Source organism: Vigna unguiculata, chromosome 3 (assembly GCF_004118075.2).
Source record: "Vigna unguiculata cultivar IT97K-499-35 chromosome 3, ASM411807v1, whole genome shotgun sequence".
Classification (NCBI taxonomy): Eukaryota; Viridiplantae; Streptophyta; class Magnoliopsida; order Fabales; family Fabaceae; genus Vigna; species Vigna unguiculata.
Window position 1 is genome coordinate 29,196,198 of NC_040281.1, and position 20,891 is coordinate 29,217,088.

The 20,891-nt window shown below is 35.5% G+C and overlaps 1 protein-coding gene across 1 annotated transcript; it reads right to left on the bottom strand.

The window, feature by feature from the left end:
- Nucleotides 1-4,593: 4,593 nt before the first annotated feature.
- LOC114175968 lies at nucleotides 4,594-19,168 on the bottom strand. Its single transcript, XM_028060833.1, has 5 exons — nucleotides 18,855-19,168; nucleotides 18,572-18,765; nucleotides 17,051-17,369; nucleotides 11,603-11,695; nucleotides 4,594-5,274 (listed from the first exon to the last, which is right to left on the bottom strand). The coding sequence occupies exons 1-5, from the start codon at nucleotides 18,960-18,962 to the stop codon at nucleotides 5,239-5,241; spliced, it is 750 nt and encodes a 249-aa protein (XP_027916634.1). The 5' UTR covers nucleotides 18,963-19,168; the 3' UTR covers nucleotides 4,594-5,238.
- Between the last annotated feature and the right edge of the window lie 1,723 nt (nucleotides 19,169-20,891).

Sequence of the window (20,891 nt, forward strand, 5' to 3'; positions counted from 1 at the left end):
CTAAAGGTGGGTTAGATAAGGGGGTCAGTTAGATGTTGTTGACTGTGAACTTGAACGTGAGTTATATAAGGAGGGTGTGTTAGATGTAAGACCCGTGAAATTTAAATAATTAAATAAATAATTATTTAATAAATATGGGTAGGGGAGCCTTTATGGCATTTAATGGAGATTGTTATGATGTGGAAAAGTATTAGCTCAAATGGTTGAGAGTACTTGATTGTGTGAGAGGACTTAGGTTTGAGTACTATGTATGCCATTTACATGTTATTTAATTGTTATTATTTTAATTATATGCATGACCATGTTGAGTGATAATAAAACCTTATAATTATAAGAATTATCACGAAACATGAATTGGTTGAGTGGTTGTGCATTAGGATGACATTGGTTTGGTTATGAGTTCAAACCTTGGTAGAACCAAAGTAAACTTTCTTTTTGCTAAAATTAGTTTTGGCTTGAATGTGAAAGGGCTGAGGAAATCCTAGCTGAATGGGCAGTAGGGCTGAAAAATCATCTCATAATTGTGCTTGAATGGCAATTACCACCACCAATGAGATCATTTTCGTTTTGGCCATTAATCACCCTTAATACCTAATTAAAAAGTGAATTAAAGGAGAGAAAAAGGGTTTCTGAGGCTGCCATTAGAGAGGACCTTGTGAGGAGCGAAATTCCAGAGAGAAAATTGTGATTCTGGTGTGAAAAGAAGAGTTTTTTTGGAAGGAATCAAAGGGAGGGCCTTGGTGCTCAAGGGAAGACTCATAATTCAAACTCTAAGCAAAGGAAATTCTAGGTTAGGGGAATTTTTCTCATTATTTGTATTCTGGGTGAATAATGGCATGATCTGTAGTATGAATTGCATGAGTATTACCTGTTTCTGCATGAACTGTTGTGTTTCTGGAAAAATTCCAGAAATCGCCTAGCGGGCTATGCATAGCCGCCAGGCGACTCATCTGATTTTCGTGTTTCTGGGTTCCTGTGAGAGGAACCGCCTGGTGGTACATTCCCGACTGCCAGGCGATGCATAGAATTTTTACCCAATTCTAGGTTTTTGGATGTAGGGCCTGGCGGTATTTACTGAATCGCCAGGCACCACCTTCCACTTCTGGGCACTAGGCGCCACCACCTTTTTCTAGTTTGCACATTTTTTTATAAAACTGCATTTCCTGGTTCGTTAACCGTCCGATTTAGGTAAAATTTTGACAGGTGGTCCATAACATATGGTTCTTCACTTTCAACGGTGGAGATTTGATTTGGACGTCAGTAGCTAGAGATATACGTTACTCAATATTGCTGATTTTGGAGTCTTTAAAATGCATGAATAACCTCTTGATAATTAGTAGTAACTTCTAATGAAGCATGATTTGGTTATGTGGTAAGTCTCTATTAAGTTGAATGTTCCTTTGGATTAGTCACATGTGGAGAATTGGTTATTGGTGAATGCATGTGTGACGATATTAATTTGCATTGGTGCTAGGATCATGTGCTTAAATTGTTAGAATGTTGCTGCTTATACTTGTTTAAGCATGCGTTATTCATGATTTAGAATTGAATGCTAGCATGGGTTTAAAGGGGAAGAATATATATGAAAGGTGAATGGATTGATTTTACTTTGTTCTAGGTGCTTAAAAAAAACTAGTACTACGCAAGTACTGGTGTAGCGCCTAGCGGTGGTGTTTGACCGCCAGGCGATAGCTACAAAACCAGTAGATAATTGAAGTGTGTAGCGCTTGGCGATAAGAGTTTTCCCACCATGCGATACTTGTAGAAACAATATCATCATAGGCGTTTGGCGCTTGGCGGCACGTGTCCCCCGCCAGGCGGTCTTGAAGCCTTTGCGCTTGGCGACTCGTGTGGAGCGCCAAGCAATTTTTTGATGAAGCAGACATTGTGTTTTGCTTCCGTTGGATGTGCGTGGTCTACAAGACTTTGGGCGATATCTCAAGGGTCAAATGCTGGAGTATTCCTGGAGTTGTGGCTTAGGATAGAGGGTAATATGAGCATTCTTTGAGTTGTGGCTCGAAATAGCGAGTGTTTCCGCATGTGTTCTACAAGTGGTGGCTTGTAGGTTGGACAACAACGATAGCTTGAGATTATCAACCAAAGACGTAGAACATGGATTACATGGTGGTGGCCATGTGTGATGAGACCAAAGGATGGAGTTCCTTTAATATGTGTGTTTTGATTATATAAATTGTTGCATATGTTTATATTCCTTTAGCTCAGCCTATCTGCGTGTGTTTGGCGATGATTGTGTACGCGGTACACGGGAGCAGATGATGTTGCAGGTCGTACTGGTGGAGCGTAAAGCCGGAGCGTGGGCTAGTTGGAAAACTTTATGGCAGCATTTTATCATTTTTATGAGTTTTAAGGATTTTCCTGTAACTATTTGAATTACAAAACTTGGCTTTATAATGAGACTGAGTTGATAATGTATTATGTTTAATAAATATTTGGATTGGATTTGGTTTTATCAGTGTAATAAAGTTTTAAATTCCCGCGGTTTTTGGGAAACGATTTAAAATAAATGAAGTATTATTATTATGTTTTTGTTTTATTATTTAAATTTGTAATATCTAGATGGGATGTTACACTAGATGCAGCCCAACCACAAGATGTAGTATCACAACCTTCTATGCAATCATTTGTGCAAGTCACTAGAGCACCAAAGCATTCTACTCAACCATCTCAGCAAGCAACCCAACGATCACGTGGAAGAGCAATCATGAGGCTGAAGCTCAATGTAAGGAGGGGACGCATATGAAATCCATGACATGCAACCATTGCTATGTAATCTTATCTTGTATTACTGTTTAGCTATTCAGAACTTAATACCACTTGTTTTACTAGCTTTTTGAACGACGATATATCAAGTGGTGGACCACTTTATTTTGTTATGTATAATTCTTAAGTGGTGTACCACTTTATTTTGGGATGTAAAATGGGCACATGGTTGACCAACATTGTTGGGAACAAGGTTATATTTTAGGATGTTAAATGTTTAAGTGGTGGCCCACTTTCATTTATGGTTATGAATGAAGCAAGTTTTTTATATTTTATGGACCACTTTATTTTGTGATGTTAAATTCTTAAGTGGTGGACCAGATTCATTTATGCTTATCAATAAGTATGCTTATCAATTCCTTGCTTCATTGTTGACGGTGCCACCACCCCTTTCTTCAATCTTCACAGTGTCACCACCCTTTTCTTCATTCTTGACGCTGCCACAACCCCCTTTCTTCAATCTTGACAATACCACAACCATTTTCTTCAATCCCATCCTTAGTAAACCAATTGAAGTAATTGCACCCACCACAATGTTCACTTCCAGTCTGTTTGAAAAACACCATTGACGTCACCAACAACAAAAACTACTTTCTAAAACATATACAGAAAAACTATACAAAAATTAGCAAAGATTATCTTGAAGTTTAGGCAACCCCAACATTTTTTTCCCTCTATTCTCCACAATTCTCGTAGTTCTCAACATCGATTTCTCCCCACAATAGCAAGTGGGTGTTACAGCCATACACATACACTCACCTCCACCACAACATGACACACTAGGGTTCTGCACTCCCGAAACATTGCAAGTGGAAGATGAAGAAGACTTTCCCAGATATATCACTCATCTACGCTCACCACAATGTCAAAGAAGAGGAATAATTTCACAATTTAGGGCTTCAACCAAAATAGGCAAATGACATGTATATCTTCCAAAAATTACATTGTCTTCTATTGATTTCAAATGTAAATGACACGTATCCATTACATAAATCCACCTTAGCATCCCCAAATGTTGTTTAACCCAACTTAACATAAAGGACATCATTGATACCATTTATCGAAATTGAGGACCTAATTGATACTTATAAAAATAGAAAAAACAAATCAATGTTTTCGAACGAAAATGAAGGTCAAAGACATAATTTAACCAAAAATATTCTATTTTATCTTTTTCGGATTGGGTAATTTAGAAGTCAAATTATTTTGGATCTAGAAGTAATTTGACTTTCAAATTACACCAAGTCATTTTTTACTTTTTGAATTATGCAATACAAAAGTTTTTTTATAAAAGAAAAAAATTATTTCCAGATTGAATCTAAAAAGTTATTTTGGCTTATGAGTTGCACAATTTCATTTTTGACTTTCAAAAATAACTTTCAAATCGTACAATTCAAAAATCCAGAAATAACAAAATTATAATTTCTCTTATACGGAGGTACAGGAGAAATTTATGGAGATCCAGGAAGAAACTGCCATTTATTCGATAGGCATCTTAGGGACGGTATTGGAAAGGACCTCACTTTTTCTAGCAGCGTAACACTGAGATCGTGAATTTAGTAGCATAACTACAGTAGTAAAATTTAAACCTAAAATGTGTAAATTATTCAAAACTGTTAGTCCTAACCAACAACATAATCCAGGTGGCTTTTATTGCTTGAACATTTTGATTAAGTCTTCAAACATTAAAGTTATCACGTGCATTGAGTACAACAATAACACTTTAATACTCGTACCTGAAAGCAGCTTATCATGTGACCAAAGTAATTGAAGCAATAAAAAGAAAAATAAACCTTAAGTAACTATTCCATACGATCAAAAAGCAGTTAACATTTTCATTTTGTAAATTTAAATTCTACAATTTTGGGTGTCTTTTCGAGTTCACGTTGATGATATGTTTTGCTTGACCATGTCCAGTAAGCGTTGGAGAATCGACAGGCGCTCACGTGCTGCGTAATTCAATTACAATATGAATATGAACACTAATTCATTGAAAGTATCTTTAATACCGTGTATGATGGTCTAGTTTTAAAAAAAATTGGAACAAAAAAAATATTTTGCTAGCGTTCCTTGGTAACTACAGATTTACTAACTGGCCCCTAATCAATCACTGCAAAATTTAAAACAAAAAGCAAAATAGAATCCTGGAAAAAAGATAATACATCCCCAGGACCCTTGTTCACCTATACCTATAGACGTAGCATGCAAAGCTGGAGTGCAGTGTAGCAAACTGCTTTCTTGCCCATTTGCAGATTTGTCAGCAACGTGAAACCCAGATATTTTGACACAACCAGAATGGTTTCCTTAGTTCTGGGGAAATCATGATATCATTGTCATGTGTACCAATCAGTGCACCTCTCCTTTCCACCAACTTTCACAGTCAGAAACTTGCCAACAAAATTGCATATGGTACAAGACCCACTCCCACAGTATGAACAATGTTTATGCGTATCTATTTCAAACAATTTCCCTCTTAACCAACCCATTCTCTTCCTGCAAGGACAAAGACCGATCGTAACCAAAACATATTTATATATATATACTATACATTGACAGATAACCAGATCATATTTATAAGGAATTTACGTATCAAATAAATATCTCCGATTTTGGTGGATCAAATGGCAGTAGACATCAAATTAACGAGTATAAAAAAGGAGCAAACTAAGAAGAAAATCTAAACAACTCCTTTCTTTGCAGGAAAACATAAGTGAGAAATATTAAGGACAAGGAATAATTCAATTAAAATTGTATGTGGAGAAAAAATATATGCAGTAGTACTTGAAAATAATACTAGAGATTAATGAAAAATGCAATTAATGTTATTCCCAGTTTTGGTAATGCCATCCACATAATATAAGATAAATGCACAATTTGAGGATGGGCACCAATAAAAGTCAGAAGGACGGGCTTCAGCATAAGTCAAACTGGTAAGTGAAAAATACAAAGAGATGAGAATATTCAGAAACCAGGCTAGAAACTAAGATATGGATGGAATGAGCTACAAGGAATTGCCTGTCTGTGAGGATGCTGTAATGTGCACTGACTATTTATGAACTTAGAAATAATAACCAAATATTAATTTGTTCATTATAATTGTTGTACATAATATGTAAAAGTATAGCAGGCTTATGCTTATGCAAGTCTATAATCGTCTTTCTTATAAAAATAATAGACATAAAAGAGCAAACAGAGCCATTGCTGACTAAATGACATTCAGTCTTTCAATCACAACTACACATTACAAGCTAGAGCTTTATATAGCCTTCCTATCAATAATAGACCATTCATTTGATCAAATTATGTTCAATTGTACAAACAAAAGGCTCTCCCTTAGATGGATCCTTAACTATAATCCTTTCCAGAGAGAATTAGCAGACAACAAACATTAATTGTTCACAAGACTGCTTAAATAGCTCAAAAGAAAGTTTACTAATAAACCAAAGAATTCAAAATTCTCCTATTCAATAGAACAGTAAAAAATTATAACAATGTAATCAGATAAATGGAACAAATATGCCATGATATAAACTGAAGTCTGCCTATAATTTGGGTCCATGAAAATTCCAAGAAAATGAAACCTTAGAATACCTACTCTTGTTAGTTGAATATTAAAAGTTGTTGGTAGTATATTAAATATATTATTAGAAGTTATTAGAAGTTATTAGAAGCTCTTAGAAGATCTAGAGATCTCTTGTAATTATTACTTTAAGGTTTGAGATCTCTATAAATAGAGAAGTTGATATACTATTTTAAGTGTGTTAGAAGTGGGCTTTAAGTCTAACTCAACCTTACAAAACCGACTTTTAAGGTGAGGTTTGCACCTCACTTATATATTATGAATTGGCCTTATCTCTAGTCGATATGGGACTTCCAACACATTCCCTCACGCCGAGGTATATTCATCTCGTGCGTGGGACAAGAAATTAGTGGGTGGTCCGTTAGCGGCCCGATATCAGGTGGAACGAAATGTCCAAGAAAGTTCGCTAGGATAGGCTCTAACCAGGCTCTGATACCATGTTAGAAGTGGGTTTTAAAGCCTAATTCAACCCCACAAAACCGGCTTGTAAGGTGAGGTTTGCACCTCACTTATATATTATGAATTGGCCTTATCTCTAGTCGATGTGGGACTTCCAACAGGAGACTTCCAACAAAGTGAATTAACAAAACAGTAAAATCCTCTTTCTTTCAGATTATTCCTTTCAAGTTGGTATCAGAGCTCCCGATCTAGGGAGCCCTGCTTCCGCATTTCTTCTTTTTTGTCTTAGTTACGGTTCTCATTAGTGTTGTCTAAAGTGCAGCCATTTCTTTTAATTATTGGGTTGCCTGAAGTGCTCCAAGTTGTGGTTTCTTCATTGTTGATACTGCATCACCGTTGCCGTCATCGTTGTTGCATCCTCTGCTGCTGTTGCATCACTGTTGTTGTCGTTGCTGCATCGTTGTTGTTGTCTCGTTGCTACTGTCGTTGTTCCATCACAGCTGTTGTCGCATTGCTGCCATCACTGTTGTTGTCACGTTGCGTTGCTGTCACTTTCTGTCTTACCTTTCATTTGCATTTAGGAGAGACCTAAGGAATTCCTATTATTTATTTTTTTGGCATGGCAACTCCACTAAGCAATGCCGATCTTCCACAATTGCCGGATGACAACTGCCTTAATGGTCGAAATTATCTCCAATGGGCTCAATTTATCAGACGAACACTAAAGGGTACGAGAAGACTCAATCACATTGAAGGAGAGGCCATTTCTCCGGATAATCCCAATTTTCAGATTTGGGATAATGATGACTCACGAATCATTGCATGGTTATGGAGATCCATGACTACAGATATAAGTAAAAATTATATGTTCTAATCTAGTGCCCGCAAAATTTGGGAGGACCTTGCAACTACTTATTCTATGCGACAGGACATCTCTACGTGCTATGAGTTAGAAAGCAAGATCTTTGGCGTCAGGCAAGGAACTCTCTTTGTTTCAGAATATTATGGAAAGTTGAAGGGTTTGTGGATTGAGTTGGACCAGTATCAAAACTTGAAGCTTGAGAATAGCAAAGATGCTATTACTCTTGCTTAGTTTGTTGAACGATCTCGGATATTTAAGATCTTGGAAACTAAGAATAGTATCGGTAGACAAACAACTACCTCTTGTCTCCAGTCTTGCACTTCTTGAGTCTTCTCAAATTTAGCTTCTCCACCGTCGTCTAGGACATCCGTCCTTTTCTGTTTTAAAGTCTATGTTCCCTTCCTTGTTCACCGAAGAGTCTGTTGAGTCATTTAAATGTGATGTATGTCAAATTGCAAAGCACCTTCGTGCCACATATCCTTCTAGTGATACAAAGAGTGTTAACCCTTTTGCTTTGGTTCATTCTGATGTTTGGGGGCCTACATCAAGCTCTAGTATATCTGGTGCTAAATGGTTTGTCACTTTTATTGATGATTGTACCCGAGTTACGTGGGTTTTCCTTATGAAAGAAAAATCTGAAGTTTTTAACTTATTTGTTAGATTCTTCCGTATGATAAAAACACAATTTGGAAAGTAAATTAAATGTTTGCGTTCTGATAATGGAAGGGAATATGTAAACCATGATATGTCTAAATTCTTTTCCGAGAATGGTGTTGTTCATGAATTCACATATGTGGACACACCACAACAAAATGGCGTTGCTGAGAGAAAAAATAGACATCTTTTTGAGGTAACACGGGCACTTCTTTTCCAAATGGATGTCCCTAAATCTTATTAGGGAGAGGCTGTCCTTACTGCTGCCTATCTTATCAACCGATTGCCCTCTCGGGTTCTAGATGGTCTAAGCCTCATTGAGTCCATATCTTCCTTCTATCCATTTGTTCCTTTTCTTTCTAGTCTTCATAGTCAAGTATTTGGATGTGTTGTGTTTGTCCATATTCATAGTCAATTCCGTGGAAAGTTAGATCCTAGAGCTATTAAATGCATCTTCATTGGTTATGCATCTAATAAAATGGGATATTTGTTGTTACCATCCTCCAAGTCGAAAGTTGTTTACCTCCATGGATGTTACTTTTGATGAAACTAAATCTTTTTACATGCGTCCTCAGCTTCAAGGGGAGAGTTCTTTTGAAGCTGGTGGGTCTTTTGAATCTTTTGAGTCATCTTTTGTACCTTCCATAGAGGAACTATCTCATTCTGATAATACTCTTGGTTCTCCTAATACTTCTCCAAAAACATCTTCTATGGATGTCTCTAAAATTGCTCCGAACAATACAGAGTTAGGGTCATCTACAGACTCTAGTCGTCCAGAGAGTTTTTTCCGTATACAATACCAAAGGCGACAAAAGCAACCTAACTCTATCCAAGAACAACTTCAATCGTCTGAACCAAGGGTAAGTAGTTCTTCTATTGATACCCTTGAACCTTTGGAAAATTCTTTAAATAGTAACTGTGAAACTGACCTTGATGACTTGCCCATTGCTTTGAGAAAAGGAACTCGGTCTTGTACCAAGTATCCTATCTCCCATTTTGTGACCACTAAACACCTTTCTATGCAGCACCAAAGTTTTCTCTCTGCCATTGATGCAATTAGAGTCCCTACATCAGTTCAAGAAGCATTGAAAGATGAGAATTGGATTCAAGCCATGAATGAAGAGATGAGTGCCTTAGAAAAGAACCAAACATGGGAAATTGTTGACAGGTCACTAGATAAAAAGTCAGTGGGATGCAAATGGGTTTTTAGTCTAAAGTATAAATCGGATGGCACATTAGACCGTTACAAAGCAAGGTTAGTTGCCAAAGGATATACTCAGACTTATGGTGTTGATTATGAGGAAACATTTGCTCTGGTGGCAAAGATGAATACAGTTAGAATCATTCTCTCATTGATAGCTTATTTTGGTTGGGAATTGCAACAATTTGATGTGAAAAATGCTTTCCTAGATGGAAATTTAGAGGAAGAAATATACATGGAAATTCCTCCAGGTTTTGGATCTACTAAAGGAGGGTATAAAGTGTGTAGGTTGAAGAAAGCTTTATATGGGCTTCAGCAGTCCCCTCGTGCTTGGTTTGGTAGACTCACACAGGCTATGATCTCCATGGGGTATCGACAGAGTCAAGGTGACCATACCATGTTCACCAAACATTCCCATGAAGGTAAACTTACACTACTCTTGGTCTATGTTGATGATATGATTGTTACAGGAGATGATGAACATGACAAACAAATGTTAAAAGAAAAGCTTGCTGCCCAATTTGAAATGAAGGATCTAGGAAAATTGAAGTACTTTCTTGAGATAGATGTAGCTTACTCAAAGAAAGGCATATTTATTTCCCAACGAAAGTATGTTATTGATCTTCTCAAAGAAACGGGTATGATTAATTGCAAGACTACTGGAGTTCCTATAGAACAAAACCATAGAATTGGGAGTCATGAAGGTAGTTCTACAGTAAATAAAGGCCAATATCTAAGACTTGGGAAGCTCATCTACTTAGCTCACACCAGACCAGACATAGCCTATGCTGTGAGTGTTGTAAGTCAGTTCATGCATGATCCAAGGGAGAGACATATTTATAGGCTGTAAACAAGATCCTTCAATATTTAAAAGTCCAGGAAGGGGATTACTGATTAAGAGAAATGAAAAATTAATAATGGAAGTGTATACTGATGCGGATTATGCGGGATCTATCATAGATAGAAAATCCACTTCAGGATACTGCATGTTCTTGGGTGGAAATTTGGTGACTTGGAAGAAACAAAATGTTGTTACAAGGTCTGGTGCAGAAGCTGAATTTCGAGCTATGGCACAAGGGGTGTGTGAATTGCTATGGATGAGAATTATCCTAAATGATCTTAAAGTGCCATGTGAAGAACCTCTGATCCTTTATTGTAATAATAAGTCAGCCATTAGCATTGCTCACAACCCAGTTCAGCATGATAGGACTAAACACATAGAGATAGATTGACACTTTATTAAAGAGAAACTGGATAGTGGCCTTATCACTACTTCCTACATCCCATCTGGACTTCAGTTATCATATTTGTTCACGAAAGGTCTTCCCACTGAGCGATTTCATAATCTCACATGCAAGCTGGGAACGATAGACATCCATTCACGAGCTTGAGGGGGAGTGTTGTTAGTTGAATATTAAATGCAATATTAAAACTTGTTGGTAGTATATTAAACGTATTATTAAAAGTTATTAGAAGCTCTTAGAAGATTCTAGAGATCTCTTGTAATTATTACTTTAAGGTTTGAGATCTCTATAAATAGAGAAGTTGATGTACTGTTTTAAGTGAATTAACAAAACAATAAAATCCTCTTTCTTTCAGATTATTCCTTTCAAATCAAACAAAACATCAATGAAAGTAAAATTACTTCATTATACATGTGCCAAGTAGAAGCCAACCATCGAACATTATCCCAAACCAACTAACGATCCTAAGAAATCTCCTTCAAAGTGCAACTTGGAGCCCACTGGATAGGAATCTCCTTAATGGATGCAGTTATAACTAATACTATAAATTATTTCCTTGTAAACATAGCAGGACTTTTATAGGCATAAAATCAGGATGACCGTTAAACTATTCCTCTAAAAGCATCAAACTAGGACCTAACCTTATAATATTTACCAAAAACTTATGTGCTAAATAAATAAAAACTCCAAAAGGACCATTGTTGAAATTATAAAAAAATCATAAATACATTCATCCATCTGCAACATTGTGTATAACACCAAAATTCATGGTAAACTGTAGTAAACAACTTAATGAGGTTATAGAAAAACTAATACAGATTAACAGTGATGTAAAAGGTTAATTGATTAAAAAGGAGCATATTAATTAAGTAGATACTTACATCCACAACCTGATAGGATCTGCCTGCAGGTGACTTCTCAGAAACTTCAGCAAATGAAGTGGACTCATTATGGGTAATGTCATGATTGAACATCTAAAACCAAATAAAATAAGACATATAAATCCTACCAAGGTTTAGACAAATAGAGAATTAATAGATAAAAGAATATGATAAAATATGAAATCAGAAGTCTTCCATATAATCAAGCCATCACTCTTAGAATTTGGATTTTAAAAACTAACTTAATCCTATAAAATCGGTTTAGAAGGTGAAAAATGCCAAAGCTTGATAAGAAGGACTACATTGACTATATCTCTGGTAAAGTTGAGATCAAGACACCCTCAGACCTGGCACATTGAAGGTGTTGGAGGGTGTAAGGAAGGCAGCTACAAGAGACCACAATTAAGACAGCCAGAGATGATTGGGCACTTTACAACATACATCCCTCATGCCTACGACTATCGCTTGGTGTATGGCAATGCAGTTGACCCAACAATAGATATAGGCATATTAGAATTTGGACTTGCAACCAAACTAAACTTCAAAATGTTTGCCCCTGTGATGAGCATTGTCAAAAGACTCGTAACTACTACATCGGTCATATCACTAGTTGATATGCAACCAAACACCTTGCACAATGAAGGTGGTGGTGGAGACTAAAATAAGGCAGCCCAAAGAAGCTGCATATATGCGGGCAAGTGGTGCCCACAATTAAGATAACTTTCCAACACTCCTGAAAAAAAAATGAAAATGTCAAGAGACGGTCTGAAAACATAAGACTATCATAGAAGCAAAATGCATCTTTGAAACATGACAGAGACTAAAATGCCAACAATAAAGGGAGTCCCTCTTGTCACAAATCTTACAATATGGAGGGAAGAAAAATATTGTTAAAGTACGAAATTTTATCACTTGGATGCATAATATTTGTCTATTTGACCACTCGTTGAGAAAAATATAAAAACTAATTGGTTTGACAGGGTCAATGGAAATACCAATGAGGAGAATAGATTACATGTTTAAGTCCGGTGAAAAGGAGAAGAGGGATATCAATAAGAGCATTGAGGGAAGTTGTCAAGAGAGATCTTGATAGGTACCATGAAATGGGTCCAAAAGCACAGACTAATTGTGATATGTAAATATAAAGAAGAAAATGATATAATTATTCATAGCTTCTGATAATTAAGGTAGGTTGGTGTATTCTAGAAAACTGAGTGAAAACTGAATGGTAATAACAAAAGTGCAACACAGTTTTGTTGTCTTCTCTATCTCTCCTCCTCTCTCTATATGTTCTTCTTCCTTTTTACCCTCTTCTTTCTCTATCTATCTATATCTTTATGTATCCCTACAATACAAAAAAACAGAAAAATAGAAAGAAAGCAACAATCTGGGTAGATAGATAGTGTTCATTCTCTCTCAAGCCCCAACTAATTCAAGCCACCTCCTAATGAGTGCATGAATAAGGAGGGTCTTAAACAGTTTATAATAAATAAATTCTTGTAGTGTTGAGTTTATGTTGATTGTAAATTTTAGAAATTAGAAAATGACTTTCATTTTCTTTCATGTGTAAAATAGATGAATATAACTTTTGCATTTGGACCTATCAAAAATTGGAAGACAATGAAGTAACGACCATTTTGAAGTCATCCAAACCCTAGGAAGCCAACTTAAATTTCAGCATAGCAAGGGAAGTCAAAAGAAAGAAAAGTCAAGGAGAAAGCTAGGCATGGCAAGTGTGAAGGAAGCATGGGATGTGTGACATGGGAAACATGGACCAATCTAAGTCATTGATCTAAACATGAATTGTGAATTTCAAAACTTAAATTTTCCCACCTTGTCTAGTTTAAGTTTCATTCAAACTTCAAAGCTCTAGATTATATATTCACGTTTCATGTTAGGCACACTAGAATGCATTTAGGAATGGTCTTAGACTATAAATAACCTTCTCTTCTCTTTGCAAATATTTTTTTAATATATGAGAATTAAGAGAGATTTTCTAGAGCACTTCTAGAGTTCTTTGAAAGAAGAGAATCATCTTATCTGAGTCTAATTTTAGATCTTAGGATCAAGTGGTAACTCCTTTCAACACTTATCTTAAAGCTCCTTCATGTGGCGTGGCTTCCTCCATCAACCCATAAGTTCCTATCTTGCATTATTTTCTTGTATTCATCTTCTTTACTGAATTGAAAGTGTTCTATTTTCTTCAATTTTGGTCCACCTCCTATATCTCTTATTATATTTCTCATAATTTAGGGTAGAATTATTCAATGTATTATTCTGAGAATACAATTCATATATACAAGGCTAGAATCCTATTCTAGGAAATATAATAATAGCACCTAGACAATCAAATCCCTATGATTCAAGGATACCATCATACACTGCAATTATAATCTGCTAAATAAAGAAATAATAAAACACAAATCCTGACAGAATTAATACAAATAATAAAACAGATTCTAACAATATTCATGTTCTTCTCTTCACACATGAATAATCCTATGGATTAATGTCGTGTCTAGTGGCAAGCTTCCAAGGAATTCTATTTTGTATCTCTTCTTTGTAATGTGCTTATGTTTTTATTGTGGTGTTCATATTATTGCTCTACTCTTATATGCAAGTTTTACACTTAATCCTATAGATTAAATTCATGTTTAGTAGTGAACATCTTTGAGATTCATGTTGTTTGTTCTAAAAAATTTTTAAGTATATACAAAGTCAAGTGTCAATATTAAATCAAGCTAAAAACATAACAAGACCACTCATCACCTTCCACACTCCTTTCACTCATTACAAATGCTCAATCTTAAGTAAAATGCATCTAATAGACCTACTTCTGATGCCACATAGGTAGTTAGTTACTCTATCTCTCCTTAAATCTGATCAGGTCCAGCAAATCTCATGTTCTGACCAAATAAAGTCACCTCCCCCCACCCCACCCACCTTTCACTGCTACACATACTCATCCTGCGGAAAAATGCATCTCATGCACCTCCAAAACTGCCCACACCACATGAAAGTTAGGTGCTCTGTCTCTATCTTTAAATCTGATAGGTGCAATAAACCTCATGTTCTGACTAGGTATCTCCTTTCCTTGAGCATCCTCTCATTCTAATTTTTTATTAAAAAACTAAACAAAAAAAAGAACTAAAAGCTTTTAAAATAAATCAAACTAAGTTGTTTGAGTTTTTAGACCAGTCCAATTCAACTATTTTATGACCAATGTTTTGCTCTAATGCAATGAAAATTCTGAACTGTGATGCATTGAAATGTTCTTCAATTTTCTAGTTGGGTTGACCAATCTTATTTTTATAATCCTTCAAAATATCCATGATCTAACATATTATAAAGCACATGTATCCCTCTACAAGAATTCTAAACTCGATTAACTGAAAAATTCACATATAATAAAAAATATCCCAATGATGTGTTATTAGGAACGTTTTTATTTATTCCTTTACATATCTTTTTTATTAGAGGATATTAAATATCCTCTATTTATTGCATTGATTTTTCTCAATATAAATAAAGCATCTACATTGTCTAACAAACACACGATTTTAGCTCAATGTTTCTTTCTTTCTTATACTTTAAAATGGTATCTAGAGTCTTTTTCAAAATCATATTGGCTCGGGAAAACAATGGTTTCTAGAGGATCTTCTCTCTTTTGTGAACCATTTCCAAGTTTGCATTCACTATTCTGGTGCCACCTCTGGTGAAGTTTCTTGTGATCCCCTTTTCCTCTAGAAAACACAAGGCTGGGATCATGTTGATCTATCCAACCGTCCAAGTGCCAACTCAAGCCCCCCATACACCTGCCCTCACGAGTGACATCTCTCCTGCTCCTACTACAAGTTCCGTTGGCACGTATGGTGCCCCTGATAGCCGACCAACCTTTGCCCAAGTCACCTCCTCTGTCCGCTCATATCCTTGTTGTGACCACCTCACTAAAGTTCTTTTGGTGATCCAATCTACTTTTCTCTTTCCTTAGGTCATTTTATTATTATTATTTTTTCCATGCTTTCCAAAAAAAGTCTTTCAACACCACACCAACCTTCAAAACAAATTCTCCATTTTTTCTAACCATATTGTTAGTATTAAGAAAATGGACAAATCTAACAATTCCACTTGGTCCTCCAAAACAGGTTATGGTTAAGGTGGTTGGGCTACAAATCTCACCTTATTACAACAGTTGAATTTGTTCCTATAAAACATTAGGAACACATTGTTCATCCCCAAGATAAAACTAGATGATCAACATATAGTATTATTAAATCCACTATTCACGCCTCACTTAAAACTATTTTCTATCCCCATCAGATGTGTGCATCAGTTTGGAGCGAGTCTCATGCCGTTTATACCAATATCACAGAACCGATGTACAGCGCCAAAACCTCTTAACACTTTTCTCCATGATGATTTGAGGGTCCTATGTGTTCTTATCTTAGCCAACTTCATGATGCCTTAAGTGATTTTAATGAGTTCCTTCCACCATCTATAGATGTGAAGGAACTTGAGAACTATAGTACATTCTTTAAACTCTCCTTGCCAAGACCATTGGGATGCAGTCATACGAATCCTAAAATACATTAAGAAGGATCTTGGAAACGATGTCATTTATGATGCTAAGACAAACACTCAAATTATATGGTATTCTGATGCACTAAGCAGGTAAGGTCACCTGCGCTCCATTTTAGGGTGCCATGTCCTTCTTGAATAATATCATGGAAAAGTAAAAATAAAAAATTGTGGAAAGATCTAGTTCAAAAGCATAACACAAGAATATAGCATTAGTCACTTTGAGCTCAGATGGCTAAAACAACTCTTCGAAGAGCTTAAATTTGAAGAAAGTTCCCAAATACACCTTGTATGTGACAATTGGGCAGCATTACACATTGCCTCTAATCTTATCTATCATGAGGGCCAAACGTATTGAAGTGGGTTGTTATTTCATAAGAAAGAAAAAACTAGATTTGTCAAACCTAGTGAACAATTGGCTAACATATTCACCAAGTCTCTATAGGATCAAGGATAAAGGATCGATTACATTTGCAACAAGCAGAGCACATACCCACTTAAATGCTCCAGCTTGAGAAGGAGTGTTATCAAAATAAAAGAGTTGATCCTATATAATCTATAATCAACAATATCTATATTATATTTGATTATGAGGAACGTCTCTTATCTATTCCCTTATCATATCTTTATTATGTATAATTTTTTTTCTCTATATGAATAAAGCATCCATGTTGTCTAAAAAACATGGTTTCGGCTCAATGTTTCTCATTCCTAGAGTCGCTAACAAGTTAGGGTCCTGGTGGACTAGTGAATAAAAATGCTTGTCGGTAATATAAATATTGGGGCAGACAAAATTGCACAACAAAGTGTCTAATTGATACCAACTGAAAAGTAATCATGACATATGGTTTTGGGAAACGTTTAGCCTACCCCACTTGGATATTTGTTTTCTTGACCATCTTCAAATAAGGATGAGAAGTATGATGGATCATAAATAGAACCTCCAAGTATCTCATTGGAATTTGAGCATTGCCTAGCTACTGCAGGTGTCACAGGACTCAAAAAACTACCCCTCAAATCAGCATCTGCTGCTCGAGAAATTGTGTCCACATAGGAAGCACCCAACCTGTAAATTTGAATCCATAACAACGAGGAAGATAGCCTCACTGTAAAACCAACACTTTGCATAACCAGTGTAACTTTCACTGAAAATATGAAAAATGCTGTGTAATCTTGAGTAGAAATGTTCCTGCAAACACACATAATGTTCTTCATCAGATATGAATGGAAAACACAGTCATGATCACTTGTCTGACCCTTACAAACATAGAAAATTGGTTCGCCTGAATCTCTTCACTGCATATGGCAGCAACTTTATTTTGTTAAATTGGCAAAAAAATACTAAATGAAGGATGCACACTGTTAAAATTACAGTCTAGGTAACATGTGAGGGAAGAGAGAATAAAGCGACTGAACAATACTCTACTAGATTAATATGGTGTTTTAAATATTAATAATATGTTTCTATTTATACTAATAATTATGCCTTACCAGCCGAAACCCACAAATAAATCAACAAATGTGAAAAAATCCGGAGTTAACTGTGAAGATTGCTTCCTCAATTAGACGAGAAATTGATTCCACATATATATTATAAGATGTTGCAAACATAGTTTCAAGACATTTTAAGATATTCCAAAATAAAGTAACATCCATATATTATAATATTTCCCCTCAAATTAAAGTTTACTGAGCTTTAACCTTGTTACAAATAAACAAATTAAAAATGACAATAAGCTTGTTGCATACAGTGGCCTCCATGAAACATAGATGGAATATTAACTATAGGATGCAGAAGAGTTTGAAGATTTGAAATGACCATCAGCGAAGAGAATTGTTCACAATATTTGCATAATAAGGAAGAAAACATTTCATCGGAAAGTTGTTCAGTAGAAATTCCCTAGAAAGCAACTATACACTATGGGAAGTAAAATCTTTTCAAGTTCAAGAACATAATAATAAAACATAAAAAATTCAACAAACTTGGAATTATAATCGGGAATAAAATCTAGGGAACAATAAGAAACAAATGATTCTAGTAACAATGCAAGTGGTTTCACATTCAGCTTTAACAAGAAGATCACTCACATGCATATCTCATCCTTACTAAAGAGGGTTAGCATTCCCAGGTTAACATAGATGATCAACGCAAAACTCCAGTTATAAAAGAAACACAATATAAAAGAAACTGCATGCAATTTTTTTCCCAATCCATATTTGCACTTTATCTATAACTTAAGGTCACATAATAATAAAATAAAGACAATGAATGCCACGGTCAATGCCTCATCCTAAGGGGCAAGAATCATCAGCCAAGATTCAACCTTTTGGTCTCGAGAAATATTAATCGAATAAACAAATAGAGAAATAAAATATATTCACTGAACGCACCAAATTTCTCGAGCGAAAAGAATAAACCAACAAACGTCAAGCAATATGGTACAGAAGAGAAGAAAGGCGTAGGTGCGGCCAAGGCTCTGACTGCTACTCTCAATTGCGACCAAAGCAAACAACGCAACTACCAGATTTACGAGCGACACACCATTGTAAGATGCTCCCAGCGATCCAATTAACGCGCACCCAATCTTGCATTTCCAAAATAGCCAAAAAAAAAAATCAATTAATGACAACAATGCACAAGTAACTCAGGAAATAAGAGAGGCTCGGTTGGAACCTGAAGGTAAATGAGGATGACAGCAAAGGACTGGAGCCTATCGTAGTCGCGAATCCATGGCTGAAATCGATCTCGCAAATTCAAACAGGATGAACAACAACGCATCATAAAAGACTATCACCAATTTAGCTTTCAATCTAAATCAATCGGAGCAAGAGCGTGTAATGCATCATCCCCTTCCTCCTCAACCACTGCGATGGTGCTGCTGTGTCGTATTGCGTCGTTCTTCACACTCTCTCGTTTTGCATTTTCGGTTTTGTTTTGTATCCTTGCTGGCATGTAGCGAACAGTGCTTTGGGGGCAATTACAACTTATATTGTGTCCTCTTTTCTCTCCACCCCTGTAACCAACTTTCTTTTCCTTTTTCTTTTTCTTTTTTTTTTTTTTTCTCTATGCTCGAAGTCCATCTTTTTTTTATTTTATTCCCCTCTGTCTTCCCTGCACAATTGTTTTTTAACTGCTCCTCTACTTTTCTTACCTTAAAAAAAGTGCTGGGAGAATTAACTCATTTATCAGGTATTTAATTGTTTATCGAAGACTCATGGTAGGTGCTTTAAAGATGTAATAATAAGGAGGATATAGCAGGTACCATCATTCTTAATAAAAAAAAAAAACAATCACTAATTATATGTACTTCAACATAAATATTTTCCTCTCAATATGATTTATTAGACGTGTAGAATGGAAATATTTAGTTATACAAAATTTAGACACGAAGGTTTTTATTATTATTTTAAAGCATAAGAGAGTAATATATAGATTTCGTCTGAGTGTATTATCTGAAAATAATAAACTAAAAATTAAAAAAAAATTATAGATAATATTATAAAAATTTGGTCTAAAATTCATTAATTTTTAATTGGTTAAAACCTTTGTAATTAATGTAAGAAATGAATTTATAATCTAATACACAAATTATTTATAATTTTTATTCATAATAAAAATTATTTTAGATATCAATAATTTTTAATTTATAAATTAGTATATAAAGTAGTCACTTAGTGACTATTTATTTTTTGTCCTTAACGTTGGTTGTTATTTAATGATTTTCTTATAATGTATACTCATATCTACTAAATGAAAGATTACTTGTCAACACGAGAAAAATTCGGATAATACCTGTATGGATGAGTTTATTTGGCATCTTTACTCGACAATAGCAGTTTAACATTCAAAAGCAACAATTCCACCTCAAAGATTCATCAACGAATTCTTGTAAGAACATTTAGCGTCTATCATGGGACCTTGGTAAAACATTCCCTGGCACGTCAAACTCAAGAACCACATCCTTTACATTAGAATTGGACCCCAACACCATCAACAAAGTCAAGAACAAGACGATCATCCAACAAACTAAACAACTTCGAGTGCAACACCACAAAGACATGAAATTACTACAAGCTCAACTTCACAAAGAACTTTAGGCCTTAAATCATAAGCTTAACAAATTTGAAAAAGAGTCTTCTCATGAAGACATTCCCCAAATTCCAATCGGGTGGTAGAACCTCCTGTCACTTAGAGACACCATACCCAACATTTGAAAAGGAAAAAACCCATCTCACACAGCATGAGACAAAGGGGACTCCTCCTCACCCAAATGTCGAGAATGAACAAACAAACTCAGGGTGACACGTCGACATAAACAAGAATCACCAAAAAGACGAGAACGAGTAGTAAACTCACGCATTCAAACCTTAACTTAATGAAGGTCGAAAAAAGCCACCAGATTTCACAAGCGTAGCACGAGATCCATGAGGTCTATCTACCCACAGACTAAGCAACATACGAGAGCGCGATTCTTGCCCAACAACCTACGAACCCCAAGGACCCTACTCGTAGTGGTAGATCTTGAGAAAAATAATTGTGGGTGCGAAAACATATTGAAAATTTTTTGTTGTAGCCAAAAATATAGAATGTATTAAAATTAATAAAAAAAGAATAATAATTTTTATTCAGATATTATTTTATATATATGGAGAAAAATTAGGGAGGTCAAAGCCTCCCTCACTCCAAACCAAGCCCAACCACTACCTACTC